The 14,783-nt window shown below is 42.1% G+C and overlaps 1 protein-coding gene across 4 annotated transcripts in view; it reads right to left on the reverse strand.

Moving 5' to 3' along the window:
* Myo16 (myosin XVI) overlaps positions 1–14,783 on the reverse strand; it is a 524,203-nt gene that overhangs the window by 283,144 nt on the left and 226,276 nt on the right. For all 4 annotated transcript variants that reach the window (XM_004663404.3, XM_045145894.1, XM_045145893.1 and 1 more), the window contains exon 7: positions 10,551–10,676. In XM_004663404.3, coding sequence (XP_004663461.2) covers positions 10,551–10,676 — 126 coding nt within the window. The remainder of the gene's footprint in view (positions 1–10,550; positions 10,677–14,783) is intronic.

A 14,783-nucleotide genomic window follows, 5' to 3' on the forward strand; every position in this document is an offset into this window, starting at 1 on the left:
CACACATAACAGCCATGACATGAACTTAAAATCCTAGCCACAGTTTACAATCAAGAAAACACAATGTCGTGTTACAAGAATGAAGAATTAGAGTTGGGGATGTGCTCAGCACTACAGCACTTATCTAGCATGCCCAGTACCATACTCACACTCCAAAAGAATGGAGATTAATATATGCAAAATATATTAATATATGCAAAATGTAACAAATACACGTACAAAGTATCTATGCACCTGTGTAACACTGAAAGGCAATTATTAAGAAGTGCTGGTGTGCCTAAGTTTAAAAACTAGCTCATTAACAACATCTTTGTGTATTTCACCTCCAAACTGTCCTAAGTCATTTCTCAAAACTGAGCACATGGGAGATTTCGGTCTCCCTGTTACCTTCTCTTCATGTGCTCAGTGGATACAGAAGTTCTCCTAAGTACCATGCTTCCTGATCTGCTTGTGACATGTGTGGAAATGAAATTCCTGCTATGTATTTTCCCATCCTTCCTTCTCTGGTTTTCCAAGCATTTGGGGATCTGAGTTGTAGACATTTCTAAGGTTCATGCAGTTTCTGGGTCACATGGAGCCATATGACTACATTGTATGTTATCCCTCTTGCTTTCAGGGCACATGCAAGTGATTTGGGGACATCTGTTTTGCTTTTCTGACAGTATTCCCATGTATATTCCTGATTCTGTCATCTGATGCTCACATGCAGGACCTATGGGCTTCACACAGACAGAGCTAGATACAGACAGAGGAACCATCAAAGTGACTGGATGGCTCCATTTTCTTACCAAAGTGATGACTCAGTTTATACTCTTCTATATTGCTCCACATGTAAATAACATTATCCAGGATAGACATGTTATTGATATATCTACAGTTGTCTTCATTCTTTTAGGTCTTGAGTCACAGTCTTAAGTTGTGTTTTTCTGTGGGTTTGCCATTTATTTATTTATTTATTTATTTTTAGAGACACAGAGAGGGAGGGAGAGAACTGCAGTGCCCAGGGCCTCAGCCACTGCACTCAGACTACATACACTTACATCACCTAGTGGGCATGTGTGACCTTGCACTTGCCTCACTTTTTTACGTCTGGCTTACACGGGATATGGAGAGTAGAACAAGGGTCCTTAGGCTTTGCAGGCAAGCACCTTAATTGCTAAACCATCTCTTCAGACCAGATTTGCCATTTCTGTTTAGGTTTTCAAATTGTTGGCATAGTAATATTGGTATATATCATGTCTTGCTTATTCACTTCCCCTCCAAAGTCTTATGGTAACAATTTTATCTGATACGCACATTATTTAGATGGAACATTTAGATGAAGCCACTGAAATTCCGTCCCATGAGTAAGACCTGAGAGTAACTACCAGGACCTTTTTCCTATTCATGCTGCCATGCTGGACAGAGGCCAGGCCCCGCTCACCAGACACTGACTGGACAGCACCCAGTCTTGGCCTTCTCAGAATTCAGAACAATGAGAAAAGCATTTTTACCTGTTATATACTTAGTCAGTCACAGACAGAGCTATCTCCGTTCTTGTGTCTCACTGTGCGCTCATCACCGTTCTGCTAGGTGCCATGCTTCCTTTCTTCATTTCTGCATTCTCTTCCTTTTACCTCCTTCTTGGTTCATCTCCATCATTTTTAGTTAACTTTTTTTGTTTTGCTTTTCCAGGCTGGGTCTCACTCTAGCTCAGGGTGACCTGGAATTCACTATATAGTCTCAGGGTGGCCTTGAACTCATGGCAATCCTTCTATCTCTGCCTTCCAAGCACTGGGATTAAAAGAATGCACCACCACACATGGCAAAGAAACATTTTTTTGATAATACTGATAATTTCTATTGCATTGTGGGAATAAAATTTGATATATTTTGCTTTTACTTGTTAAATCTTTATTTATACATTTTAAAATCTTTACATATACATTCTCTATGTTTATTTTATTGTTAGTTTCCTGCACACATTGTGAGCTGAAAATTTAACTTATAAATTTTCAAATGTCTCTGATAAGATAAACATGTTTCTCTTTTACAATGTTAAAGGTACAAATTTCCATCATTTTTTTTTTTACTGTATCTCCTACAGAGCTGTAGATAAGGTATTATTTCCATTCTATCCTACACATCTTTAAATTTCCATTAGTCTCTTTTTGGTTGAGTTCAGTAGCTTCTGAAGAGATGTGTGCATGTGCAACATAAAGCGGCTCACTCTCAATGAGAAAACACCAATGCACAGTGATGTTTCCTAGGCAAAGGGCATGGAAGTAATGGAAATGAAACTACAAAATTAAAAGTTATTGAACTGCCAAGTGGAAACTTTTCAGTGCATTTTTCTGTAATTCTCTTCTTTTGTTTAAAAAGTGTACATTTAAACACAGCACAATGCACACGTAGTATCATCTTGAGCACATGTGTAACCAGAACACCTACTAAGATCTAGAATGTCTGCATCACCACCCACAGGTACCACTGGTACCTTTGGTCCTGTCTCTGTCAGTCCCACCACACAAGAACATGCTGGGGTCTACATCATCTGTGGTATGTGTCCGTGTTAAAGTCCGCACAGCAGCATATGGGAAGAGGAAGAGAAGCTACAGAGGCAGGTAAGCAGGTAGCTTTATTTAGCACTGTGCTCTCAAGGCTCACCCAGGTTTCTGCATGACCGTGCTTGTCCTCCTTCAGCTGAGTTGTAATCCACTGCCTGACGGTCAGCTACCTCACTCGCCCATGTTCTCAACAAAAAGTTGAGCTACTTTAGTTTTGTTCTTGGAGTAAAAGTACTATGGATACATGTCATGCTGATTGCCTAAGTTTCAACTTCACTCTTGACAATGCTGGAGGAGAATTTTACAAGATCTCCTAAGTCTCTATAGCAAAGTCAGAGAATTTTATAGTGACCTTAGCATTTGGTACCTTCATCAGAAATTTTGCTTCATGTCCTCTCCAGCACTTGATATTATCATTTACAAACAACTTTAGGCCTGGAGAGATGGCTTGACAGTTAAGGCACTTTCCTGCAAAGCCTAAGGACTCAGGTTCCATTCCTCAGTACCCACATAAGCCAGACGCACAAAGTGGTACATGGGTCTAGAATTCATTTGCAGTGGCTACAGGCCCTAGTGTGCCTATTTCTCTCTCACACTCTCATAAATAAAATATTTTTTAAAATTTTAACTGCTACCCTAAGCCAGGCATGGTGTACACACCTTTAATCCCAGCACACGGGAGGCCGAGGTAGGAAGATTGCCATGAGTTTGAGGCCAACCTGAGAATACATAGTGAGTTCCAGGTCAGCCTAAGCTAGAGAATATTGAACATTTTCTGATGTGTGAAGTCATATCTATAGTTCTTCAGAGAAGTACCTATTCAAGATGTTTCCTCCTGGAGTTATTGGATTTTTTAAACTTATATCTTCATGCACTTTTATGTGATCTCAATTCATTTTGAAGGGATATAGCCTATATGTATTTCCTTCCATTCTATGGCTTGATCCTAATCTTATTAAACATGTATTTTAATTAACAAATAAAAACTGTTCTGTTTCTCTTGGGATAATTTTTTTCATTGCTAACTCAAAAGTCATGTTAATATATTATATTTTCTTCTAAAAGTTGCACTATTTCAACTTTTATATTTATGATCTACCTCAGAAAATGCTGCATAAATGACATGTAAACATTAAGTGGCCAATTTGTTTGTCAGAAACACTGACTGAAAAGAGTATTTTGACTACTGGATTACTTTTAGGAAGTCATTAGGTCAGATATGTCCTGCCCATGTGAGGACTTCCCACTGAGTTGCTGGTCTTGAAGTAAAAGATCCTTTAGAAAGTCCTAACGTCTCATAAGCAAAGAAGTCAGTCATAATTCTGCATACCACAAGTTAATTTCACTTCCATAAAAGCTAAGAATTAATTTAATTCTCTCTGTTACAGATCTTTTGCACTTCTACATAAGTTTAAAATCGACTTTTCAGTTTTTATCAGGAAGGCTATAGGATATTTTTTCATGGTTGCTATAATTAGACAGTTGCTATAGTTTTCATCACTGCTGGTGGCTGAAATAATAGAAATATGTTCCCTTACTAGTATTTAGGTCTTATTCCCAGTGGCAGAGTTAAGAATGATAGCTAGTGCATTTAGATTTCAGCATGGCCCTTGGAAGGCAAGTAAGCAATTACAGCTTTGAGAGCAAAGAACAGGAAGCGGAAGAATTTGGTGTGGCTCAGCCTCAAAACTGGGAGCACAAGAAATACACGTAGAAAATTAAGACAGGGGCCAGCTATGTCAGCACTTATACTGCTGCATGTTGAGAGAGACTGATTCTGCCTAAACGCAGAAAGAGTCCCATGCCAGGGACACAGTGTTGAGAGGGGTGAGGAAGAGAGAATAGATTTTGTAAGGCAGTTTTAGTGGGTCCCGGCATTGTACTGCCCTAGATGAGGGAGAACAGACGGGTATAAATTACAACTCTCGCAATGGAAGCCACTGGTGCTGCAAGGGCGAACGAGTTTGGTGGACACTGAGCTGGAAGGAAGTCTGGACAGTGGATGAAGATGAGCTGTACATGAGTAAATGATGGACTTGTCAAAGAGGCTACCCACTGGGGTTGGAGGAAAGAAGGTGGTAGCCCTTCTTTTTATGCAAAATGAGTTTGAGGACAGGTCCTGGAGACAATGCCACAGACAGCACGAGGAGAAACAGAGAGGTTTGGGGAACTGTCTCCTGATCTAATGTCTCTAGAGCATAGTGACTGTGGCTATTACTGTGCTTTGAACTTTAAATTTTCTAAGATCATGGACCTTCAGTTTTTACAAAAAAATGTTACAAAGAAGTAGGTATGTAAGTTATGCACATGTTACTTAGGTTGATTACAACTAACATATTGACATGTCAAGTTTATACCTTAATTATATACAATTTTTGTGCCACTTTTACCTCAGTAAAGCTGCCTCAATAGGAAGGAGACAGGGAGAAAGGTAGAAAAGGACAAGGAACGTTATGAATGGCAGAAAAGAAAGGTAACCCTACTCAAGGTTGCCAGATTGGAGGAGCCATGGACAGAAGAGCACTTTACATGCCCTACCCAATAGAGAGGTAACTACAGATTGGTGTCTTCTAACCCTAACCAGTAACACAGGTGGTCCAGTTGACTCATCCCTTTCCTGGTATAAACTGTGTCCTTCTGGTAATAGCAGGTGAACTTATCAATACAATCTTGATAAGATAAAGTGCCAGACAAAGTGTCTTTCCCGAGAGCCTGAGACACCTCCTTTCATGAGAGAAGAGGGTAACCTGGAGAGGGCACCTCCAAGACAACAGACTCCAGCCCTGGAAATCTTCATGTGTAGAGAGACCTTACTACACACAGAATCCAGGAGATGTTCAGCCTGGAAAAACCCTTCCAACAACAGCCAGTAAAGTGAAAAAAAAAAAAAAAAAAGGAATACCTCAAAGGGTCTGAAAATTTACCTGTCACTTTAATGACCACCCACCAAAAGAGGCCAGAGCCTAAAGGAAAAACTTCAACCGAGTGCCTCTTTGCTGAAAGGCATTTTCATCAGAGGAACAAAACAGTGTAATATCAAAACATTTGAGATACAATTAAAATCCCCTCTGAGGTCAAGTTAGGGAAATCATAGCCTGAATGCAATGAGATTTAACTGACAGCATTAGAGGAATGAGTTAAACAGCCATCATAAGAACATTTCAACCAACAACTACACGTTCTCTTGAAACAAGTAAAAATATAAACATTTATCAAATAAATGGGCATATTAGAAAGAACTGAATGGAAGCCGGGCACGGCGGTGCATGCCTTTAATCCCAGCACTTGGGAGGATCACCGTGAGTTCAAGACGACCCTGAGAGTACATAGTGAATTCCAGCTCAGCCTGGGATAGAGTGAGACCCTACTTCAAAAATCAAACAAAACAAAAGTAAAGAACTAAATGGAACCATCGACCAGAAAACCATATTCACACAAGTGTAACTTCTAACAGTTATTTCATTGAGCCTCCACCCGACTAAAATAAACTGTACACTAAGTTCTTGCAAAATCATTATTGTAATAAAAGAATCCAACATACTTAGTACAACATGTCTTTAGACAGCTCTCTGTAATGGAATCCTATTCTTCCAGAGTTACTCATCTTATGAAAAAGATTAAAACGCAAGTTTGTTACGCTTTACAATGCTACTTTGGGCTGTGGATTCATGCTTCAGGTGGACAGGAAGGAATGCCGGGTGTCTTTGCCATGCAGACTCCTCACCAGCTTTATTAGTGTTCAAGCAAAATCCCCACCAGTCACCTTCCTGGATATGCAAACAAAGTTGATGTCAGGAGTTGGTCACAAACCCAGCGATTGTCCAGGACTTCTAGAATGGATGTGCAGCTCGACCTTCCAGCTTCAGTCCCAGCACCCCCAAGCACCGAGCAAGGACAGCCCAGGACACCTAGAATGTATGCACGTGGGGTGTTTGAATGTATGGTCTCAGAGACTCAGTTTGTTGTTTTTTACAATTAAGACCGAGTTTACAACGTGAGTCTCCAGTGGGCAGAGCCCTGGGGGGGGGGGGGATAGAACCGTGTCACTGTGGGTGGATCTTGTCGTCCAGCCCCAAGGTGTGTGGACAGCAGCTTGCACTCTGAGTGTGCGTGTTTGTTCTCTTTGGTGGCATTTCTGCTATGATCTAGGGGACTACGCCAGCTTCTTCTGCTCATTCGACACTGTTTCCCCAGATTCTGAAAGACTGAAATAAGCCCTTTCCTTTTATGTGTGGATGTTTGCCCAGCAACAGGAAGGTAAGTGCCATAGTGTACCACCCTCGGCTTCGGTTCCAGCATGCCCAACAACAAAGGGAGGAAGGCCCAGGACTCCTGGAATGTGTGCATGCCGCCCTCCAGCTTCAGAGCCAGTGCGCCCCATCACAAATGGCTATGAAAGCATGAACACATCTGTGTTCCAACTGGGTCTTAGGAGGGAAAGCAAGAATTCTTCTCTTTCAGCCTCATACCATAGCTGGCTGTTAAATCAACTACCCCATTTCATAGGTAAGTTGTTAAACAACAACAACACAATTGTGAATCTCTGATCTAGCATACACAAGTCCAGTTAGAATGAGGGAAAACTGGATATGGAGGTCTCAATTCCTTTATGCTGGAGCATTTATGACATTTTAACAAGGACACACTCACTTCCAGATGTTCCTCCCTTCAAGTGACCTGTGAACATAATGCGGCAGTCTATAACTAACTTGCTAACCCTTCCTCAGTAAAATCCAGTAGGTTATCTTCTAAGAAAACATGCCTGCTTGCAAGTCGGCGCCTCTATTTTTAGCAGTGGGATGTCTTTTCATTTGTCCTGCTTGCTGCTGTGCGGGAGAGGCACACTGCCTTGCTGATGGTGTCTGGAGACTGGCCGATCTCTTCATCTAGTGAGACCCTAGGATTCGAGAGTTCCAGGGCCACTGGTTTCAGCAGATAGATGGCAGTGTGATCCACTTATTCAATTTACTGAAACACACACTCACTTGCTGTAAATACACCTTAGTTTCTTGTTAACTAACTGTCAGGTGAATAAATGAATATTTTTCTACAGGGTATTTGGAAAAAAAAAAAAAAAGGCAATGCTATTGCTTGATGAACCTTCGTAGAGCAGTGCTTTCTCTCCTGCTGGGGGAAAGGACTTTCAACGTGCATTTCAACCACTGCATTACTCAGATTTTATGACAGAGAGTTTATATACTGATTGATAGCTAAACATTTTAATGACTATACATTTACTAAATGCAACATTACCTCAAATTAAATCAGCAATTTAGCTTCAGTCTCCATGTAAATGTAAAAGTCATCTTTGTCATGCTGTGGCTAGTAACACTGTACCAAAATTCCATTCACATGTACTGGTAAATCATTATTACTTCCGTCACACTCACTGGTGCGCATCACTTAACAGTTACTTTTGCTTCTTTTTCTTGATGTAACAGAGCACACTGCGAAGTTAAATTGTAGATGGCAACTTGTCCCTCACAATCCCATGACACAGAAATGATCCACAGCTGGTGACACCATTTTGAGAGGTTCCGAACCTTTAGAAGATAGGCCTTCATTGGAGGAAATGGGTTACTGGAGTCAGGTATCTTGCCCCTTCATGCCTTTTTCCTGCTTCCGGTCTGCCACAGGCTCCCACCACCGTGATGTTCTGCTCAAGGACATGGGGTCAAGCAGTTATGGAACCTCTGAAACCATGGGCCAAAATAAATCATTCCTTTTTTAAGTTGCTTTTCTCAGACACTTTTTCACAGTGACACAAAAGCGACTAAACAAAAAAATTTGTTTTAGTAATGGGGTCATTACTATGACCAAATCAGTCCACTGGCTGGTGGGAGAAATTTGAAAGAGTTTGGAGAAATGGGCTAGAGAAGACATAATGTGAGATTGAGTAGGAGTTCTGAAAGACCAAAACACCAATAGAAACGCATTTAGAAAAGACTGAGTTGGGGCTAAGGAGATGGCTTAGCGGATAAGGCATGTGCCTGCAAAGCCAAAAACCTCCATTCGACTCTCCAGGACCCTAGTAAGCCCAATGCACCAGGGGGCACACGCATTTGGAGATTGTTTGCAGTGGCTTAAGGCTCTGGCGCACCCATACTCTCCCCCTCTCTGCCTCTTTCTCTCTCTCAAATAAATAAAGAAAATATTTTTTTTAATTTTTTTGTTTATTTATTTATTTGACAGCAACAGACAGAGAGAGAGAGAGAAAGAGGCAGAGAGAGAGAGAGAGAGAATGGATGCACCAGGGCTTCCAGCCACTGCAAACGAACTCCAGACGCATGCGCCCCCTTGTGCATCTGGCTAATGTGGGTCCTGGGGAATTGAGCCTCGAACCAGGGTCTTTAGGCTTCACAGGCATGTGCTTAACCACTAAGCCATCTCTCCAGCCCTAAAATATATTTTAAAAACAGAATGAGAAGGTATGGTTCCTGTAAGAGTTAATTCAGGTTATATTATGGCAGAGAAGTTGACAATATTCTGCGTGTGTCCTGCAACTCCTAGTGAAGTTGACTGAGTTGAAATGCTACGGCATACCTTAGTTGGCAGAAACAATTCAAGACTGCACAGTGATTGGGTTCTGCGTGGTAAGTGCTGGGAGCTTTTATCCAGATTCGTAGTGAGCACCAGCAGCAAAACAGAGAGCAGAGGACTTGAGAAGGACACAGTGTGGCTTGTTGAACATGGTGACAGGGAAGGGACAGGTGTTAGATTAGTGCCATGAACAGGAGCAAACATTGTGCACTGAGACACCGCAAAATTTCCTTGAGGACATCTCGGGAATTGACGAGTTTCCAGCTGCAGGTCACACGGTATGACATTATAAACTCATCTGACTGTCCTTGAGACAAGAGGCACCATGGTGCCCTGTAGACACACAGATGCCCATGAATTCATTTTCTCCTTAGCTGCTCAGGACCTTGGTAGCCAACTGAAACCATGTTCCAAGGGGGTCCAGAGTCTGTCCAAGTTGGCAGCACACCATGGCATCACCCACATCATGTTGATCTCTAATAGCAGCCAGAATGCAAAAGTTAAGGGGTCACAAAGCCTCCTACAGACCTATCAAAGGAACGCTTCGGGCACAGTGTGGTAGGGCCAGGATCTGTGAAGCTGACGCCAGTGAGTGCATGGAGCTGAGCAACTGTGGACCCAGCCCTCTGTGAATGTGGGCAAAATTAAGTCTCTCAAGTCTCCTTTCCCAGATAACTGATCACAACAGCACAAATATAATTAAATTTTATTTTATAGTTTCTAAGTGTAGAAAAAAACATGACTTTTAGAGTTAGGTCAGCAGTGCTACATCAGAAAAACAGCATTACCACTATTTTCTGAAGAATGCTTATGGGGCTTTTGGGTATTTTTCCAGTGAGTTAACTGCAGTATGCAGAGTTCTGAGGGAGTTTACTTTTTTTTTTTTTTTTTAATTTTTATTTATTTATTTGAGAGCGACAGACACAGAGAGAAAGACAGATAGAGGGAGAGAGAGAGAATGGGCGCGCCAGGGCTTCCAGCCTCTGCAAACGAACTCCAGATGCGTGCGCCCCCTTGTGCATCTGGCTAACGTGGGATCTGGGGAACCGAGCCTCGAACCGGAGTCCTTAGGCTTCACAGGCAAGCGCTTAACCGCTAAGCCATCTCTCCAGCCCTGAGGGAGTTTACTTTTAATGTAATATGTAAAAGTAAATACATTTATTTATTTTTCTTTTCTGAGGTAGGGTCTCACTCTAGCCCAAGCTGACGTGGAATTCACTACATAGTTTCAGGGTGGCCTCAAACTCACAGCGATCCTCCTACCTCTGCGTCTCAAGTGCTGGGATTAAAGGCATGCAACACTATGCCTGGCGGAAGTAAGTTTTTCTTTAGAGTAACACAATCTCATATGAAGTCAAATTATATGATGATTACCATAGAAACTAGAATCAAATAAAAATTAACTACAAAACAATTATTCATTATGAAATGTACTGTTAGAAGAAATTCAGAAAGTCACCTTACCTGGCCATACTTGGCTGCTAAGTGCAGGGGTGTCCAGAATTGATCATCTGTTATGTTGAGGTCTCCACCATGCTCCAGGATAAGTGACACCACCTCCTTGTAGCCACTTGCACATGCCATGTGTAGCTGCATATGGAGATGTATTGTTATTCAACCTTTGTAAAAGTACTCATGTTAATGTAGCTTGTTCAATGATTTATGAAGCTTATTCAGCGCTCAAATAGAGTCGTGTGTGTGTGTGTGTGTGTGTGTGTGTGTGTGTGTATAAAATAAAACACTGGAATACAAAATTATGAAACAAAGTAGAGTCATGTGTGTGTGCGTGCATGTGTGTGTCTGTGTGTGTGCATGTGTGTGTGTGCATAAAATAAAACACTGAAATACAAAATTAAGAAAGAAAGTAGCATACATGTGATCTTATTTCTCTGATATAAGTAGATCTCATCAGTCTTAGAAAAATATTCTGGATTTTAAACTATCGTAACTGCTCATTACTTTCCTTCTGACTTTCATAGTGTACACTTTCCCAAATACTCCCTGCCCTCCTAAAGATTCCTTCTATTGTGACTTCGTATTTGAAGACACAGTATCTTAAAAATTTAGATGCCTTGTCCACAGGACAGACATATTGACTTGTCCTGTGCTGGAGAAGATGATTCAACACCAGCATGGCCACAGGACATGTGATCCCAGTGGAGGGAGTGGCAAACAAATGGCCCAAGAACCTGGAGATGACAAATTACTCTTGACAGGTTCTAAACTGATTCTAACTGTCATTTTGTCTTTCTCCTAGGCTAATTTGATACTGGAATCAAATATTTAGAAATGAAATCATAGGATCTTAATAATGAGATTAGGTTTGTATAGGATTTTTTGTGTGTATTTTTCAAAAGACAATTCAACTTCTAAGGCAGCACACTTTATTTATAATGAACTATTCTCACAACCAAGGTCAGTAAGGATCTTGGGTTTATGGCTCAGTTAACAAACCTCATCACTTAATCAAATCAGTGTCTCTAAGATGATGACAAGGAATTTCTTAGTTCTTTCTATTTTACTACATAGAGAAAAGTTTAGTAAAACTAAAAAAAAGGCTTATTAAATGTATATGATAAGGGCTGGAGAGATGGCTTAGTGGTTAAGCACTTGCCTGTGAAGCCTAAGGACCCCGGTTCGAGGCTCGGTTCCCCAGGTCCCACGTTAGCCAGATGCACAAGGGGGCGCACGCGTCTGGAGTTCGTTTGCAGAGGCTGGAAGCCCTGGCGCGCCCATTCTCACTCTCTCCCTCTATCTGTCTTTCTCTATATGTCTGTCTCTCTCAAATAAATAAATAAAAAATGAACAAAAAAATTAAAAAAAAAATGTATATGATAAAATTTAAGAGGAACATTAGATTTTTTTGTCTTTGTTGTGTCTTTTCTGGAGTGAGCCATTAGACATTTTTAATGGTTACTCAGAGCATGGCTAGGAGGTTATTTACATGAGCACAGGTGTGTATCCGTGGCTAGCTCACTGATGAAAATGCTTCTTGTTCTCCAAGCAGCTGTTAACTGTTTACTTTTTACATTGCCATTTTCACCAAAACAACTATGAACCAAAGGATAAGCATTAGGAAACACAGGATCATATTGGTATTACCATATTTTGTTACACAGAGAATCATCTCTTTAAAATTTCAATTGACTCTCAAACAGATATAGCCAAGGACTTTAGAAAATACAGTTTTATAAACTTGCTTTTCCAGAGAAGAGATTCTTAACCTGTAAGTCAGGATCCCAGACAAGGTTACAGAACTGAAACTGGGGTCCTGAAATGCATAACAATCAAACATTAATTCAAAATCAAATGCAATGTGAGCTCCAGGTGTTTCTGGGAGCAACACATGTTGCATCATTCCACGTAAGAGGTGTTTGTTCTCAGCTGAGAACCAGCATGACATCATCATTGATGCTCACAGGCACTTCTCCTCAGCTGAAAACCATCATGACGTCATCACTGGTGCCCACATGCACTTCTCCTCAGCTGAGAAACAGCATGACGTCATCACTCGTGCCCACAGGCACTTCTCCTCAGCTGAGAAACAGCATGACGTCATCACTCGTGCCCACAGGCACTTCTCCTCAGCTGAGAAACAGCATGACGTCATCAATAGAGCTCACAGGCACTTCTCAGCTGAGAACCATCATGACGTCATCACTAGAGCTCACAGGCAATTCTCCTCAGCTGAGAACCATCATGACGTCATCACTAGAGCTCCCAGGCACTTCTCCTCAGCTGAGAAACAGCATGATGTCATCACTAGAGCTCACAGGCAATTCTCCTCAGCTGAGAAACAGCATGAGGTCATCACTAGAGCTCACAGGAACTTCTCAGCTGAGAACCATCATGACGTCATCACTAGAGCTCACAGGCAATTCTCCTCAGCTGAGAACCATCATGACGTCATCACTAGAGCTCACAGGCAATTCTCCTCAGCTGAGAACCATCATGACGTCATCACTAGAGCTCACAGGCAATTCTCCTCAACTGAAAACCGTCATGACGTCATCACTAGAGCTCACAGGCAATTCTCCTCAGCTGAGAACCATCATGATGTCATCACTAGAGCTCACAGGCAATTCTCCTCAGCTGCGAACCATCATGACATCATCACTAGAGGTCACAGGCAATTCTCCTCAGCTGAAAACCATTATGACGTCATCACTGGTGCCCACAGGCAATTCTCCTCAGCTGACAACCAGCATGACGTTGACACTGATGCTCCCAGGCAATACTCCTCAGCTGAAAACCATCATGACGTCATCACTAGAGCTCACAGGCAATTCTCCTCAGCTGAAAACCATCATGACGTCATCACGGATGCTCACAGGCAATTCTCCTCAGCTGAAAACAATCATGAAGTCATCACTGATGCTCCCAGGCAATTCTCCTCAGCTGAAAACCATCAGGACATCATTACTGATGTTCACAGGCAATTCTCCTCAGCTGAGAACCATCAGGACGTCATCACTGATGTTCACAGGCAATTCTCCTCAGCGGAAAACCATTATGATGTCATCACTGGTGCTCACAGGCACTCTCAGCTGAGGACAATCATGACATCATCACTGGTGCTCACAGCACTTCTCCTCAGCTCACAATCAGCATGACATCACCACTGGTGCTTCCTTTAACTGTCACAACTCTTGTGTTGGGCTAGCATATTGTCTTAAACCATCAATCCAGCGTGGAGCTAGGAAGCTCAATTCAAAGCTTGAAATGTTGTGACGCTATTATAACCTGAGCTGGCAGGTGGAGAAACTGCACTTCAGAGAATTTATCAGAATTTAGTTGGAAGCATGGCCCTGAGACCTAACACCACATGTTCTGTTCCTTCTGCTCTCAGATTTGAAATGTTTGATGATCAGCACAAGTCATGACACAAGAGGAGCACACTGCCATGGGAGCACTCCAAGAACAGCTTGCATTAACACTTCAGTGACTGTTCTAATATAAATGTTTTTGCTCCTGTATACTCCCTTCCCCCGCCATCTTGGGTCCCATTCCAGCCCAGAGGGTGCACGATGCGTACTTCATATGCATGCTTCCACCTCCCCTCGGCTACGGCAGCAGATCCTGGTAATTTTCAGAAATGAAGCAAGTGAGAGCCCAGTCTCCATACCTGGGACTCTGAACTCCACTTTTACAAGATTCCTCCACCATCACCTTGTGCTCACTGCACATGAGCCAAGATCCTGGAGAAGACAGCAGCAAGGCCACTATGTCTAGTCTTAGTTCTCACAGGACACTTTTTCATCCGAGTGGGTGGAAGCCTGTCACACTGCACGCACTTCACATCTCGAAGCCAGGTGGAATCCTTCTCTGAGTATAGACTGGTTGTTGAAAATAGGCTATAAGCCACCAACTTTTTCCCAAAGTTCCAAATTTTGAATTAACTTCCCCAGGAAATTGTCTACTATTTAAAAGTATTACTCCATCACAATAGTTGTGAAGATCAAGAGAAGGATGAATGACCACACTGTTAAGATGACAGATCTGACGCAGCCGGCACGCAGCTCACGCCCAGGGCATCCCACGCTGCAAAACGACAGCTCTGGTGCAGCATGGCAGCCGGCACGCGGCTCACGCCCAGGGCATCCCACAGGGTGATGCTTGTCTCAGCAGGATCATGTGTAAGTTCTGGTGATTCTGGACATGCTTGCATAACTACATTATTTCAAAGTTTTAAAATGT

Source organism: Jaculus jaculus, chromosome 3 (assembly GCF_020740685.1).
Source record: "Jaculus jaculus isolate mJacJac1 chromosome 3, mJacJac1.mat.Y.cur, whole genome shotgun sequence".
NCBI lineage: Eukaryota > Metazoa > Chordata > Mammalia > Rodentia > Dipodidae > Jaculus > Jaculus jaculus.